Genomic DNA, 12,729 nt, shown 5'->3' on the forward strand with positions numbered 1-12,729 from the left:
CTCTACCACTCCCATCTCCATGACTTTTCTAAAAAAAGCCACATTCATGAGCTCTTCCCAGACTAGTTTCCCCCACCCATCATTGCCCTCTCCAAGTTCAAATCACTCCAAATCACTCCCAAAGCAAACCAAGTTATTTCTTATTCTGGGCTTCCTATCTTTTCTGCCTCTACCTTTTACATTTGGAGCTTTTAAATAAATGTAGCTTGGGTTTAAAAATAATCAGACAGAAGCATATGTGGAAATATGCTATATTAGACCAGAACTTCAAACTGTGGGGCAAATAGTTCTTGATAATGACAGCATAAGAACAATACTAATCTGCTATTTTGTTTTTCCACAGTACTTTGTGTTTGACTTCATTGGACCACAAGTGCATTTGTTTGACAAAATTATCAAAATCTCTGTAAGTATTCTGGGAAGTTTAATGCTGTTTTATTAAATGAGGATCAAATATTCTGCTCTGTGTGTTACATTAAGCCACAGGTCTTCTAACGATAGGGTGCCTTGGCCCCAGATCCAGCCCCCCAGCGAGATCCAGCACCCCAGCTGGGTGTGTGTGTGTGTGGACAGGGATAAGGGGGGATGTGGGGTAAAAAGTCTGCATTAAGCCTAACAGCAACATAGAAAGAGAAACAATTTTGTTTTAAATGCCAATGGTGTCATAAGATTGAAACTATGTGCATTAAGGTGAAATGAGGGATGGGGAAAGGGAGAAGTGGCAACTGGTAATAACTTAAAGAGATTTAAAATAACCCAACAGCAAGATCCAGTGTGAATTTTCATGGACAGCTTTTTGAACGTTAATTATAAACTAGTGAACAGTGTGTTACTTGGTTGGATAGTTGAGTGGTACATTGGCCCTCTGTAGAGGATGAATTTCACCTAATATTAATGGAGCCCTCAGTGTTGTCTTCATCCCGTTAATTTTCAATCTTTACATCAGATTTTCTCAGTTACTGAGCTAAAGTTCTTCTTTCTTTGGTTTATCTCAGTTCTTCAGATGCAACCCAAGTTCTAATTTGAAAGCTGCATTCAGCCTCTTTAGGCATGAGCAATACCAGTGCTAAAATAATGCTAGCATTTTAATTGTTGCTTGTTAATCAGGAAGAAAAGGATTCCAAGTGAAAGTTCAGTTGCCATGCACAACACTGCATTGACTCTGCTCTGGTGAAACCTCAGCAAACAAGCCAACTGTCCCAAACAGCCTTGCTTTGAATACTGAAATGAACAAACATGCAGATATTTATTCTGTCACAGATGGTTTTATGCACTTAGGGAAAGCAATGTAGTTCTGAATTAACTGCTAATCTCTGCCAGAAATATATTCCTAGAATAGCTGATTCTGGGAATGAATAAGCATCTAAAGTATGCTGTGGGGAATGTGTATGTGTCTTATTGCACTGAGAAGCTTAAAATGTAAAACTGGTATAAATCTAATTTGCACACTCCCCGTAGAGAAATCAGTAGTTCAGTGTTTCACACAAGCAAATGAAACAATACTGAGGAAGTGCACATCTGTTTCCCATTGAAGCTCAAGATGATGAGAGTATCTAAATGGGTGCTGGTTATCTATAGTTTAGGGCCAAATTTTCAGAGTTCTGCGGAGCTACATTGATTTACACTTGTGAAGCATCTAGTCCTATATGTGTAGTCCAAGCCTTTTTCAAACCTAAAACTGGACTAGAACTTGAGCAAGAACTTCTGAAGAGATCTGGGACAATGCCACTTGCGCTCGTAGCTAGAAATCCCACAAGCCTGACTTCTCATGAAGTATTTCAGCATTTCTGTTCCAGTCCCAGTCTCACATCCAAAAATTTCAAAACCATTAAAAATGGTTCAATTTGAGTTTGGTCAGAGAAATGAGCAATGGTTCAAGGTACTGGGGAAAATACCTATTTTTTTATGAAGCACTTTGCCCATTTATAACAAATACACCAAACCTAGATCAGAACAGCACTGGCACTTGAGTGGCAGAACCAGATGGGCACCTAAGAGTCATGTGGCTCCATACATACAAAAACTGTTGTTGTAAGATTCATGGAGAGGTTCACTATGTATTTGAAGAGCCAGGATCCAGTCTCAATTTTCATACCATCAGAAGTGCAGAGCTTCAAATGCAGTTATCTTGGTTGGGGGCACAAAGTGGGTATTTTCATGTACGAATGGCCAGTTAGATGCCCCGCCAATCAGCTGTGACAGCAAATTTCCAGTTTGTATTCCAAATTCCAAACTAATTTTGTGGTGTTTTCCTATGCAGCTTAGTTATATAAGGGTCAAATTCACCTGTGCAGATTACCAACGTAACATCTATGGTTCAGTTAAGCTCCATAAAGCTTCATTGGGGTTCAACTAGTGCATAGGCCCCTTTGTTGGCCTTTTGCACAGATGTGTATTTCAATCCCAATTCCATGCACCTTGATGCCTGGCTCTGTCCATCTGATGTTTCCAGGATGAAACCCATAGAGCATGTAATTAGTTCTTTGTAAAATACTAGCTGCACGTGAAGAGTAGATATTTTCCCAACAGAAATAGTTCTTCAGTTTTAATTCTATTTGTTTTTATATATTTTAAAGATACAAAACTAATTAGACCATATTAAATGAATAACTTGCTTTTCATTTTTTCCCCATACTGCATCCCTTTCTTTGAATTAGACTATAATTACAACAAGCATTCACCTACCTGTTAAATGTCTATTATTTTACTTCCGTGTTTAATCTTTCTGATTAAGTTTTTCTTCAACAACGTAGCCATTTGTCAGCATCTGGGCTGAAGGCCTGAATGCCAAGTTTCTACAGAGAAAATGGGCCAGAGTCTCAGCTGGTGTAAATTGGCCTTGCTGCACTGAATTCAGTGGAGATACTTGACTTACACCAGGAGAGGATTTGGCCCCATGGTGTTAATTACTAGGTCACAAACAAAATGTGGCATTTATAAAGGAAATGCTAATCCAATGCAATGCTAATATATGCTATTATAATCTGGAATTCATTTCCGTTACTGTGGAACATGGGTTTAGAAAAAAACAGCATGTCAAAGGAATAAAACTGAATGTGTCCTGGCAAGAAACAGCACCACAGGGGATGGAAAACTTCCTACATATGCCTGGTTTGAAGCTAGTCTGAGGAGAAGCAAAGTTTAACAGCCTTCAGGGCTACTAATCTCTCACACACTGAGGCCATTTTATCATGGAAATGAACACACCTGTGTTTGGAAACCTCAGGAGGAGAAAATGTTCCTACCATGTGTCAGGCCAGCAGTTAATCTAACTGCAATTTGATTCCTGTTCTTGGGAGAAAATGGGCCTTTTCTGTGTCTCAAGCCCTTAAAAATGAATAGATTTCCTCCTCATTGACATCTTCAATCACATTATGGCAACATCCTAGCAATGCTGTACGCATAATTGAGGCTGTACTTTCATTCTAAACCCCTATCCCTAGTATTGTTTCATTCTAGGCTGACATTTCTCCTGCTTGTTCTCAGCTGGGAAGTTTGAAGAAAATCCCTTCAGTTATTTTTTGAGTTTATTGACTGGAAAAAAACCACCATGGGTTTTTAGCTGTTCAGATGGTTATCATGCTTTCTCTCCTGCTCCCCCGGAGAAAACAAAAAGAGTTTGATTTGATAGTTCAAATTTACCTGCTTTACTACATCTGGGTGGGGAACTGGTTGAGAAATAAGAATTAAAGGAAATATACAGAGTGCTGCACACGGTAGCTGTTAGTTACTTATTTTCATTGTCAATTTAAGAGCCCCATCCTGCATGGGGTGGAGCCCTGTGGGACTTCAGTGGAACGAGAACACGCAGCATCTCACGGGTGTGCATCACACATCACACAAGAAGTCCCCTATGTGTCCACAGAGTGTAGTTTCCACATGGGACTATCCCTGAATATCCACTCAGACTCTAGAGAGGGGAGAGAAAATAAAGGGAGAGCAATGAGAGAACTGGACCCTGCCCTAGACCCGACTAAATCTTTATGAAACTCTGTGGTTTTGGTTGCGCAGGACTTGGAAATTTTTTATGTGGAATGGGGCTGCCAGTTTGGTTTTTGTGGGTTCACACTCCTGTTACAGTCACAAAATCAATTGAAATTCATCCAAAGCTGCTGCTTTGTCTGGCTTTAAGGTGAAACCACTCCGTTTTCATGGTTTCTTTCCACCCCAAAACCTATTTTAACTCAGATTCCTTCACAATTAGATGGACACTGTGTTAGTGATTTGCCTGGTCTGGCATTAGATTGGATGCTGCCTCAGTTTCCCAGAAGGCCTTGCTGAAGGCTACAGACACATGATCCTTGGGCTACAAGTACTGTGATTTGGGAGGAGACTCAGGGGCTATCTCCCCCATGACAGACCCAAACCAAAATCCTGTACCTGTATCTAGAACATATATTCTAGCCCTGGATATGTATGCTTCCAAAGCTGGGGGCTCAAAATCTAGATCCAAATTTGAATGCTTCCTAAATTTGGGGTTTGTGGATTTGGCTGTTCTAGAACCATGAAATCAGCTCCTAATCCAGATCTAGAATTTTAATTGCAGGCCTCTCATTCCAGTTTGGCCAAAGTTTGTCAGAAAGGTTGGCTAGTCCTCATGGACCTTTTCTCAAACATGGGTTGAGTTCCATAGACTTTTAATTAAACCTGAAACCAAGTGAGATTTGTGTCATAACAAAAGGTTCACACAGCTTTCCTTCCAACTCCACCACAAGGAAATGCTGCTGACCTGAAGCCTGCTTGTCACCAGAGGTACACACTCAGGGATTTGAAAACCAGATCTGGATCAGAGGGGAAATGATCTGACCAGAGAAGCTGCTGAGTGTGAACCTGGAAGGATGGCACAAGTATTCCATGGACCTGATCTTCCTCTCAGTTGCACCAGTTTACATCTGTGTCACTCACTGACTTCAATAGAATGACATTTTGTGAGATCAGAATTGAGCCCTTTGCACTAAATACATATTGAAACTTTGGAAAGTGACAATGTAATTCCTTCTCCTCTGTCTACATGCAGTTTTTGTACCAACTTAACTATTGGTTTAGAAACCAAGAGATGTAACCCTTAGCGTGGATGCAGTTATTCCAGTATAAAACTTCTTTTATCCCCCTTGCTCGTTTAAATGGACATATATAGGTAGTTTTATATTGGCATAATTGTGTCCAAACTAGGGGGTTCCACTGATTTAACTGTATTGTTTTCTTAACTGTATTGGTTTCTAAACAATTAAATCAGCACAAAAGCTGCCAACTCTAAGGTGTCTATGTCTGTTGTTCGATATGATCCCCACTGGCTGCTGTGGCTGCTTTTGTTATCTATGTCAAATATCTTTGCTTGGAATGCTGTTTCATATATTGAGTGGTAGGTAATCTGGTGTCACTCTTTAATGTGTCTTTCTTTGACAGGTTATGCACAATAAGCTGATCGGGAGCTTATTGATTGGCTCCTTTAAAGTGGATTTGGGGACAGTGTATAATCAGCCAGGTAGGAAATGCATTTTCTAATTTCTATGTTGTTACATATGTGTTTTTTCTGCTCTTTGTCTTGTTCAGTCACGTGAATCCCTTCTTGGGGCCATCACAGAGTGATTCACCAAGGTTTAGATTTTCAAAAGAGCTCATCTTCTATTTAGGCCAAAATAAATGGCTGGATTTTTTTTAAGAGCTCTGCATGTTGCATATTAAGTGTTGCAAAGGTAGCTGCAGAAAGCTAGGTGTTTGTGAAAACCTGGCCCTTATTGAGGTGACTAAATAGAAGCTGAGTTCTTGTGACAAGCTGGCCCCATTTGTGGGCAGTGAGCGCTTGACAGTCTGGTCCCATGGAGAGGGGAAGAGAGGGAGGGAATGGGGGAGATAGAGAGGAGCCTGGAAAAGGGCCCACGTGGGCCTGTGAAATGAGAGGCGAAGAGGAAAACGAGAGAGAGAAAGAGGCAAAGCAGGAGAGAGAGGGAAAGATCCATCCCATTTGAATTAGCACCTCTAGAGATGTTAAGCACATTCTAAAATTTTAAATAAACAGCCCAGGAAGGAATTTCCCTGTGTTCCTCCTAACTCATATATATTTATGACCAGCTCTATGAGTCACAGATTGGAGGTGTAGTTCTAGAAAACAAGCACACATACACTGTAGTGTCTGAGTGCCTCGCAGTTTTTAATGTATTTTACTTCTCAGCACCCTGTGTAGAAGGGGCATGCTATTTTATAGATAGGGAGCTGAAACACAGAAGGTATGTCTACATTAGAAAAAAAAATTAAAAACCCTGCAGCCTCAGGGCTCATGATACTGTGCTAAAAATAGCAATATAGACATTCCCGCTTGGGTTCTCAAACCTGATGAGGAGGGTAGGTCACAGAGTCTGAGCAGGAATGCCTACACTGCTATTTTTAGCACCATAGTGTTACACCGAGTCTGTAGACCCAGGCTTTGAGACTTGCAGTTGTGGGGTTTTTTGTTGTTGTTCAGTATAGACATATCCCGAGAGACTGAGAGCCTAGCCCAAGGTCACACAGGAAGTCTGTGGCAGAATAAGGCATAGAACCCTGTCTTTTCAGTCGCAGGTTAGTGCCCAACTGCTGGACCACCTTCCTCCCCAGTTACCCCACGAAGGGACTTGGCCAAGGGTGTTTTGTAAATATATAAATAAATATCCAGGCCTTGTGAAATGGTAGGAAAAGGGAGCTGTAAATGCAGATGAGAGGAGACAGAAAGGAAGGCCATAGTGCTGCATGCCCTCCATTGCACTCCTCACTCAATATGGAAGAGACAGGCCCTGTCTGCACTCTGTTTATCAGGCTAGAGGGAGAGAGGGTTTACCCCTTATAATTGTACTACAGTATAAAGCCATTCAACAAAATTGCCCCAGTGGCTCCCTCTTTCATATATTCCTCTGAGGTAGTCAACACAGAGAATTATTTCTGTCTCTGCTGACCTGGGAAACCTGGTTCAAACCAGCTTAGAGCAACCTTGCTTAAACAGAACACCAGCCATAGTTTTGAGAGGGCTATACTGGCCCATGCGTTTTGGCACTGAAAATCTCTAGCAGATTTAACTTTCAGTCTCTTCCCTTGGGGCTTTTCTTTCCTCCCTCCCACTGTTTTCTTCTGAACCAGCTGCTGTGCTTGTGCCTGGCCTGTAGCTCCCACCTAGGGTTTCACCACTGGATACCACTAATCACTCTCCAAACTGCACCCACTGCTTTTCTTATAATTCCCTTGAATGGCCTTATTTCAGCCTGCCTGCTGCTGAAATTTCAGCTAGTGCCCCATTGAGCAGCACTTTACACTGCTTCTCCGAGCATGTTCATTTCCACTGAGCTGTAGTTCAGATGTCTGTGCCTCTCCCTCTCAGTCACCCAGAACTCACTGTTATCACTTGCAAATATTCTGGGGAGCAAGAGTTTCCAGCGTTATTCTCAGGAAAGTACAAACATTGTCTGCAGCTTTCTGACTGCAGATACACATGCTGCAGTGGGAGTGTTTATGCCAATTGTATGCCCACTGTCAGAGCCCTCAGAAACTGTCCCGGGTGGTTTTAAAGCTTGTTTGTTTTACAGGTCATCAGTTTTGTGACAAGTGGGCACTTCTCACAGACCCTGCTGACATTAGGACGGGAGCCAAGGGATACCTGAAGTGTGATATCAGTGTTGCTGGGAAAGGAGACACGATACAAGCCATTCAGAAAGCAAGTGATGCTGAAGAGCAAATTGAAAAGTACTGTAAACATTTCCTTACTTTGCATCTGTCAAACAGAAAAAAAAAATCCATTAAAAGTCCTGTACTCCTGTCTATAGACTACATGCCTTCCTTGTCTAATGTGGGATTGTTTTAGCAACAGAAGTCTGTATGTTCTGCTTTGGTGTGTTGGTGGAGGGAGTTGGGGGAGCTCTTCTAATTCTACCACCAAATGAAAGGGGGGATTATTGTCAGTTTCCTGCCTCTTGTGGAATTCATTCTCATTTTAGGATATTGCTAAGTTAATCATCCCTGCCAGAAATGACTTTACTCTGGGACCATTTGAAATATTTCTGAATAGCAATTTTTTGCCTGGAGATGCACCAGTTTGCAGCAAAAAAACAAAACCAAAACCCCACCCCCACCTCAATATGACAGGAAGATATTCCTAATCTTCCTATTGTGTATGTGAGTGTGTTCTTTCTATACATATACAAATGCTGCCCCACATTACAAGTTACATACACTGTATGCTATGCTGCCCTATCAGTATACTCAGTATATTTTACAGGAAGAAAGTATAAACATTTCTAGCAGGGTCACTTCATAGAAATCTGCTTGCCAAGTGGTGTGGCCGCCTTCTGCAGTTATGGTAACTAGAAAATGCTTTTATTTAGATGGAAAATCAAATGGACACTCCATATCCCCCATTCCCATCCCTCTCCTCTGGGACACAGTATTTATCACAGGTTAAACTGGAAAAACAAATGGTGTGAACCCTTTGTTAAAAGAATAGTCTTGGAATCACTTCATTGTCTGGATAAGTTTTCATTCTAAGGGAAATGGCTTCTTTTTTCTTGTAGGAACCTCTTGATCCCCAAAGGATTTCCATCTGAAAGACCTTGGGCCAGGTTTTATGTGAGAATCTATAAAGCAGAGGGGCTTCCAAAGATGAACTCCAGCATCATGGCTAATGTCACCAAAGCATTCATGGGCGACAGTAAGGACCTTGTGGATCCATATGTGGTGGTCATGTTTGCAGGTCAAATGGTAAATTGGAATTGTATTGAACACAAATGTAGGCCTTGTTTCCTGTCAGTTGAGTTACGTGCAAACATTAAAGCTGATGCACTCTTACTTAGGGCAGGTCTACACTTAAAACGCTACATCGGTGCAACTGTGCTGCTATAGCGAGTTAACGAAGACTCTCTAAGCCAACGGGAGAGATCTGCTCCTGTCGTCTTAGTTACTCCACCTTCATGAGAGGTGGTAGCTACGTTTGCGGGAGAAGCTCTCCCACCAACATAGCGCTGTCTATACTGGCACTTAGCTTGGTATAACTACGTCGCTCAGGGGTGTGGATTATTAATACCCCTGAGTGATGTAGTTATACTGAAGTAATTCTGTAGTGTAGACCAGGGCTTAGTGTCTTGAAAAGTAGGATGAGTACATTCTTTTGTCGTCAATAAGAAATCTTTAGTGCCCATATTGCTCATGACCTTAGTAAACTGGTGATTTAACTTAATACTAGCAGTACAGTAGTAGAGAAAATAAAGTAACATAGATTCACATTAATAAAACATGAAGTCATGAGGCAGAACAATTACACAGGGTGGTATTATGCTAATGCAATGATCTAATTCTCTTACAATCAAAAAAAGGCTAAATTTCCAAAGGTGGCACAATTGGATTCTAAGGCTGCATCTTCACTAATGAACTTCATAGCTCTAACTCAGTACCAGTGCAGCTCTTCTGATGACAGCAGTAGAGCAGACAAGACTCAGGTGCCTCTGCTGTTTTTATTATTGTTCCTACAGCGCAGGCCTGTTTGTACGGTAATGTGGAGATTCACTCATGCTACAGTCGCGCTGGGAAGTTTGCTAGTGCAGACAAGGCCTAAGGGACTAGTTCTTGCCTTACACCAGTTTTACTTTGGTGTAACTTAATTGACTGGCATGGAGTTCATCTTCACAGCACTGGTATCAGATTGGAATCAGGCTGAATATTTACACCCATCATTTTTCATCAACTTTTCATATAACTGTTTGTATGGAGGTTTTTGCAATAACTTATATCTGGGCATGACAAATGCATTGCAATTGCAAATGAGGCCCTCACTGCCGACTTCTAGCTTCCTAATTTGCACCCATGCATTCAGTTCTCATGTATAAAGCTGACTTTCTCAATGTTTCGCAAACATTTTACACCTGAAAAAAATGTGAGTGCAAATATCCGACCTATTTATGGGCTTGTGAAAGCTTTGTGGTCAAACAAAAGTTTAAGTTCTCTGTGGAGCCCAGTTCTAATTATACGGATAGGAATTGTCCATTGGTGTTGACTGTAAGATGTGAAGCTTTGAGTTAGGGCAGACCTCCCAAGAGTTCCAGGTTTCGTGGAACTGTCCTATTTTGACCCCCAAATGAAGTGAATATTTCCTGCATTCAAGGCCATGAAGAGGGAGGACTGTTCCTTAGAACCAAATATTTAATTAAAAAGGCCATCTAGATGTGTGCAGTTTTGCATGGCAAAATATCATTCTCAGTGCACAAGGAGGAGCTGAACTGATATACTGAAGAGTTATACACCGCACTAAACTCTACTAGTTCTGGGTCAGAATTCCAAAGTCGGGATGAGTCCCATTTCAAAATGCGGCCCTTCATTAAATACTTAGCAGAAAACAAACAAGAAACAATAGTTATTGCAATGTATTATTATGTTCTGTGTTAGCACTGGCTAACAGAAAAGCAGAAGTGCTTTCAATTTTCAGTAAATATATTAGATTGGAAAACTGTCCCTAAAATTTATTTTAATTTAGACTACATGCTTTCTCTGCCATAGAATCAACAGGGCTTGCTACAGGACTTTGTTACACTCAGCATTGTTCTCCAGAATCTGGTCTAGCCTCGAGATCTAGAGCTTCTGGTCTTTCATTTCAGGGACGAACAACAGTGCAAAAAAACTGTGCCGATCCTGTGTGGCATGAACAGATTGTCTTCAAGGAAATGTTCCCCCCGCTGTGTCGAAGAGTCAAAATCCAAGTGTGGGATGAAGGCAGCATGAATGATGTGGCCTTAGCCACGCACTTCATAGACCTGAAGAAAATCGCCAATGAACAAGATGGAGATAAAGGTAAAGGGGAAAATGTTTGTTATAAAAACTCTCACAGGCCCTTAGGATAAAATTCATCAGTATAAGGACTGGACTTCAATTAAGTCCCACTTAAGGTCTCCAAAGGGTTTTAATAAGGGATAGGCCTTTTATTGGTTCTATGAAAAATCCTCCTACTTGATATGAAGCTGAGTCTTTTTTGTGTTTAATGGAATGGTGTTGTCCCCTTTTATGAATACTCCTAAATATCGTCATTTTGATCAGCGATGAAAAGGATTCTTACCATCTCTGGGAATGTGGCAATGATCTGTTACCATGTGGCATAACTAATTCAGTTAGGGCCAAGTGATAAGAATTCAGGGCTAATGCCAATTGCACTTGCATTGCCAGAAAAACAAAAGTATGTATCACTTTTCAGGGGAAGACCTGTCTTCTATTTCTGATCTGCTCTGGTCTATTTGTTCCTTCGTTACTCAAAGAGAAAAAGAAACCATTTCAAAGTGTCATGGAGCTAAATCCTCTCCCTAGTTCCCAGTGCAAGTAAGAGGATGGGCACTGGAACTCCTTAGGGTCCAAGTATAGGGTTCTTCCCCCCACATCCCAGTCTCATTCTGCAGAGCATGAAGGGAGCCACTCCTTCATTTCCAGGGCTCTAAGGGGAATTGCTGGAGGAGGCTCATTGTGGCAGATAGTCTGTTTCACACTGCTGTGCCTCAGGTGACTTGTACATAGGCTTGCCCTGTGGAGCATTGCTCTGTACTATATTGGGGTATGCACCAATGTACAGTCACCCCAAATCCCATTCTGCAGGTGGAGGGACATCAGCATCCATAGAAGCGGGGCCAGAGTGAGCTCCTTAATGAATAAAACTCTCAAAGAACAGAGTTCTGCAAATAGAATGTGTGAGAGAGTGAGACCTTGTAATGCAAATGCTGTAAAATATGCCTCATCTCCAGGGTTCTTGCCTACCTTTGGACCAGCTTGGATCAATCTCTATGGCTCACCTAGGAACCACACCCTAATGGATGACCACCAGGAGCTTAATGAAGGTTTTGGGGAAGGTGTCTCCTTTAGAGGCCGCCTCCTCATTGAAATTGCAGTGGAGATACTTTCAGGGGGAGCGCAAGAGTCTAAATTTTCAAAGATCATCAAAGAGATAAAGTTACCTTCCAAAGATAAAGACCCGAAAGCATCTAAAGGAAAAGAAAAAACAGACAAAGCAGCAGAAGAGGGGAAGTCATCCTCTCCTTCAAACAAGGCAAACTCCACCGAGGCGGAAGTTGAGCCCTTCGATGTGCCTGCTGAGGTCAGTTTAAAATATAGAGATTGACTGATGCTCGTTTTCAGAGTTTTTAGCTAATCGACAAAGTAAGGCCCCTGTCTTGCAATCGGGTCTGTAACATGAATGTGAATCAGCACAGGTGCTCCCACATCCAGTTATAGGGTTTGCTATGCGAATGGATCATAAATTTATATATGTCATCAATATTTTATATTGAATAGGATGGAAATCATTATTTACTATCGGTATGGTACTAGCACCTCACACAGGCGTCTTACACCAATAGGAAGACTCAGTCCCATATCTGCCTGTTGTGGGGTTTCTTACACTTTCTTCTCAGGCATCTGGGGCTGGCAACTGTGAGAGAGAGGCTACTGGACTAGTTGGACCATGGGTAAGAATAAGATTCTATCATGGAGATCATGGATTCCGTGACTTTCAGAGATCTCTGTGACATTTGCTGCTTTAGCTTCAGCCCTATGCCCCAGCACAGTGAGGGCCCTGGGCCTGTCAGCCAGAGGGGGCCCCAGAGCTATCAGCCACCGACGACCTGTCCGTGAATTTTACTAAAAACAACTGTGACAAAATCTTGACCGTAACCATGGGTCTGACCCAATATGGCAATTCCCATGTTCCTAAGTCTTTGCCCTGAAGTGTTCACAATCGAA

The 12,729-nt window shown here is 41.8% G+C and overlaps 1 protein-coding gene across 1 annotated transcript in view; it reads left to right on the plus strand.

The window, feature by feature from the left end:
* FER1L6 (fer-1 like family member 6) overlaps positions 1 to 12,729 on the plus strand; it is a 124,038-nt gene that overhangs the window by 45,640 nt on the left and 65,669 nt on the right. The window contains exons 6-11 of the mRNA XM_067530267.1: positions 344 to 406; positions 5,407 to 5,485; positions 7,554 to 7,710; positions 8,535 to 8,721; positions 10,608 to 10,800; positions 11,736 to 12,085. Coding sequence (XP_067386368.1) covers positions 344 to 406; positions 5,407 to 5,485; positions 7,554 to 7,710; positions 8,535 to 8,721; positions 10,608 to 10,800; positions 11,736 to 12,085 — 1,029 coding nt within the window. The remainder of the gene's footprint in view (positions 1 to 343; positions 407 to 5,406; positions 5,486 to 7,553; positions 7,711 to 8,534; positions 8,722 to 10,607; positions 10,801 to 11,735; positions 12,086 to 12,729) is intronic.

Source organism: Emydura macquarii, unplaced genomic scaffold (assembly GCF_026122565.2).
Source record: "Emydura macquarii macquarii isolate MOO-44397 ecotype Brisbane River unplaced genomic scaffold, CSIRO-AGI_Emac_v2 contig_369, whole genome shotgun sequence".
NCBI classification, from domain to species: Eukaryota; Metazoa; Chordata; order Testudines; family Chelidae; genus Emydura; species Emydura macquarii.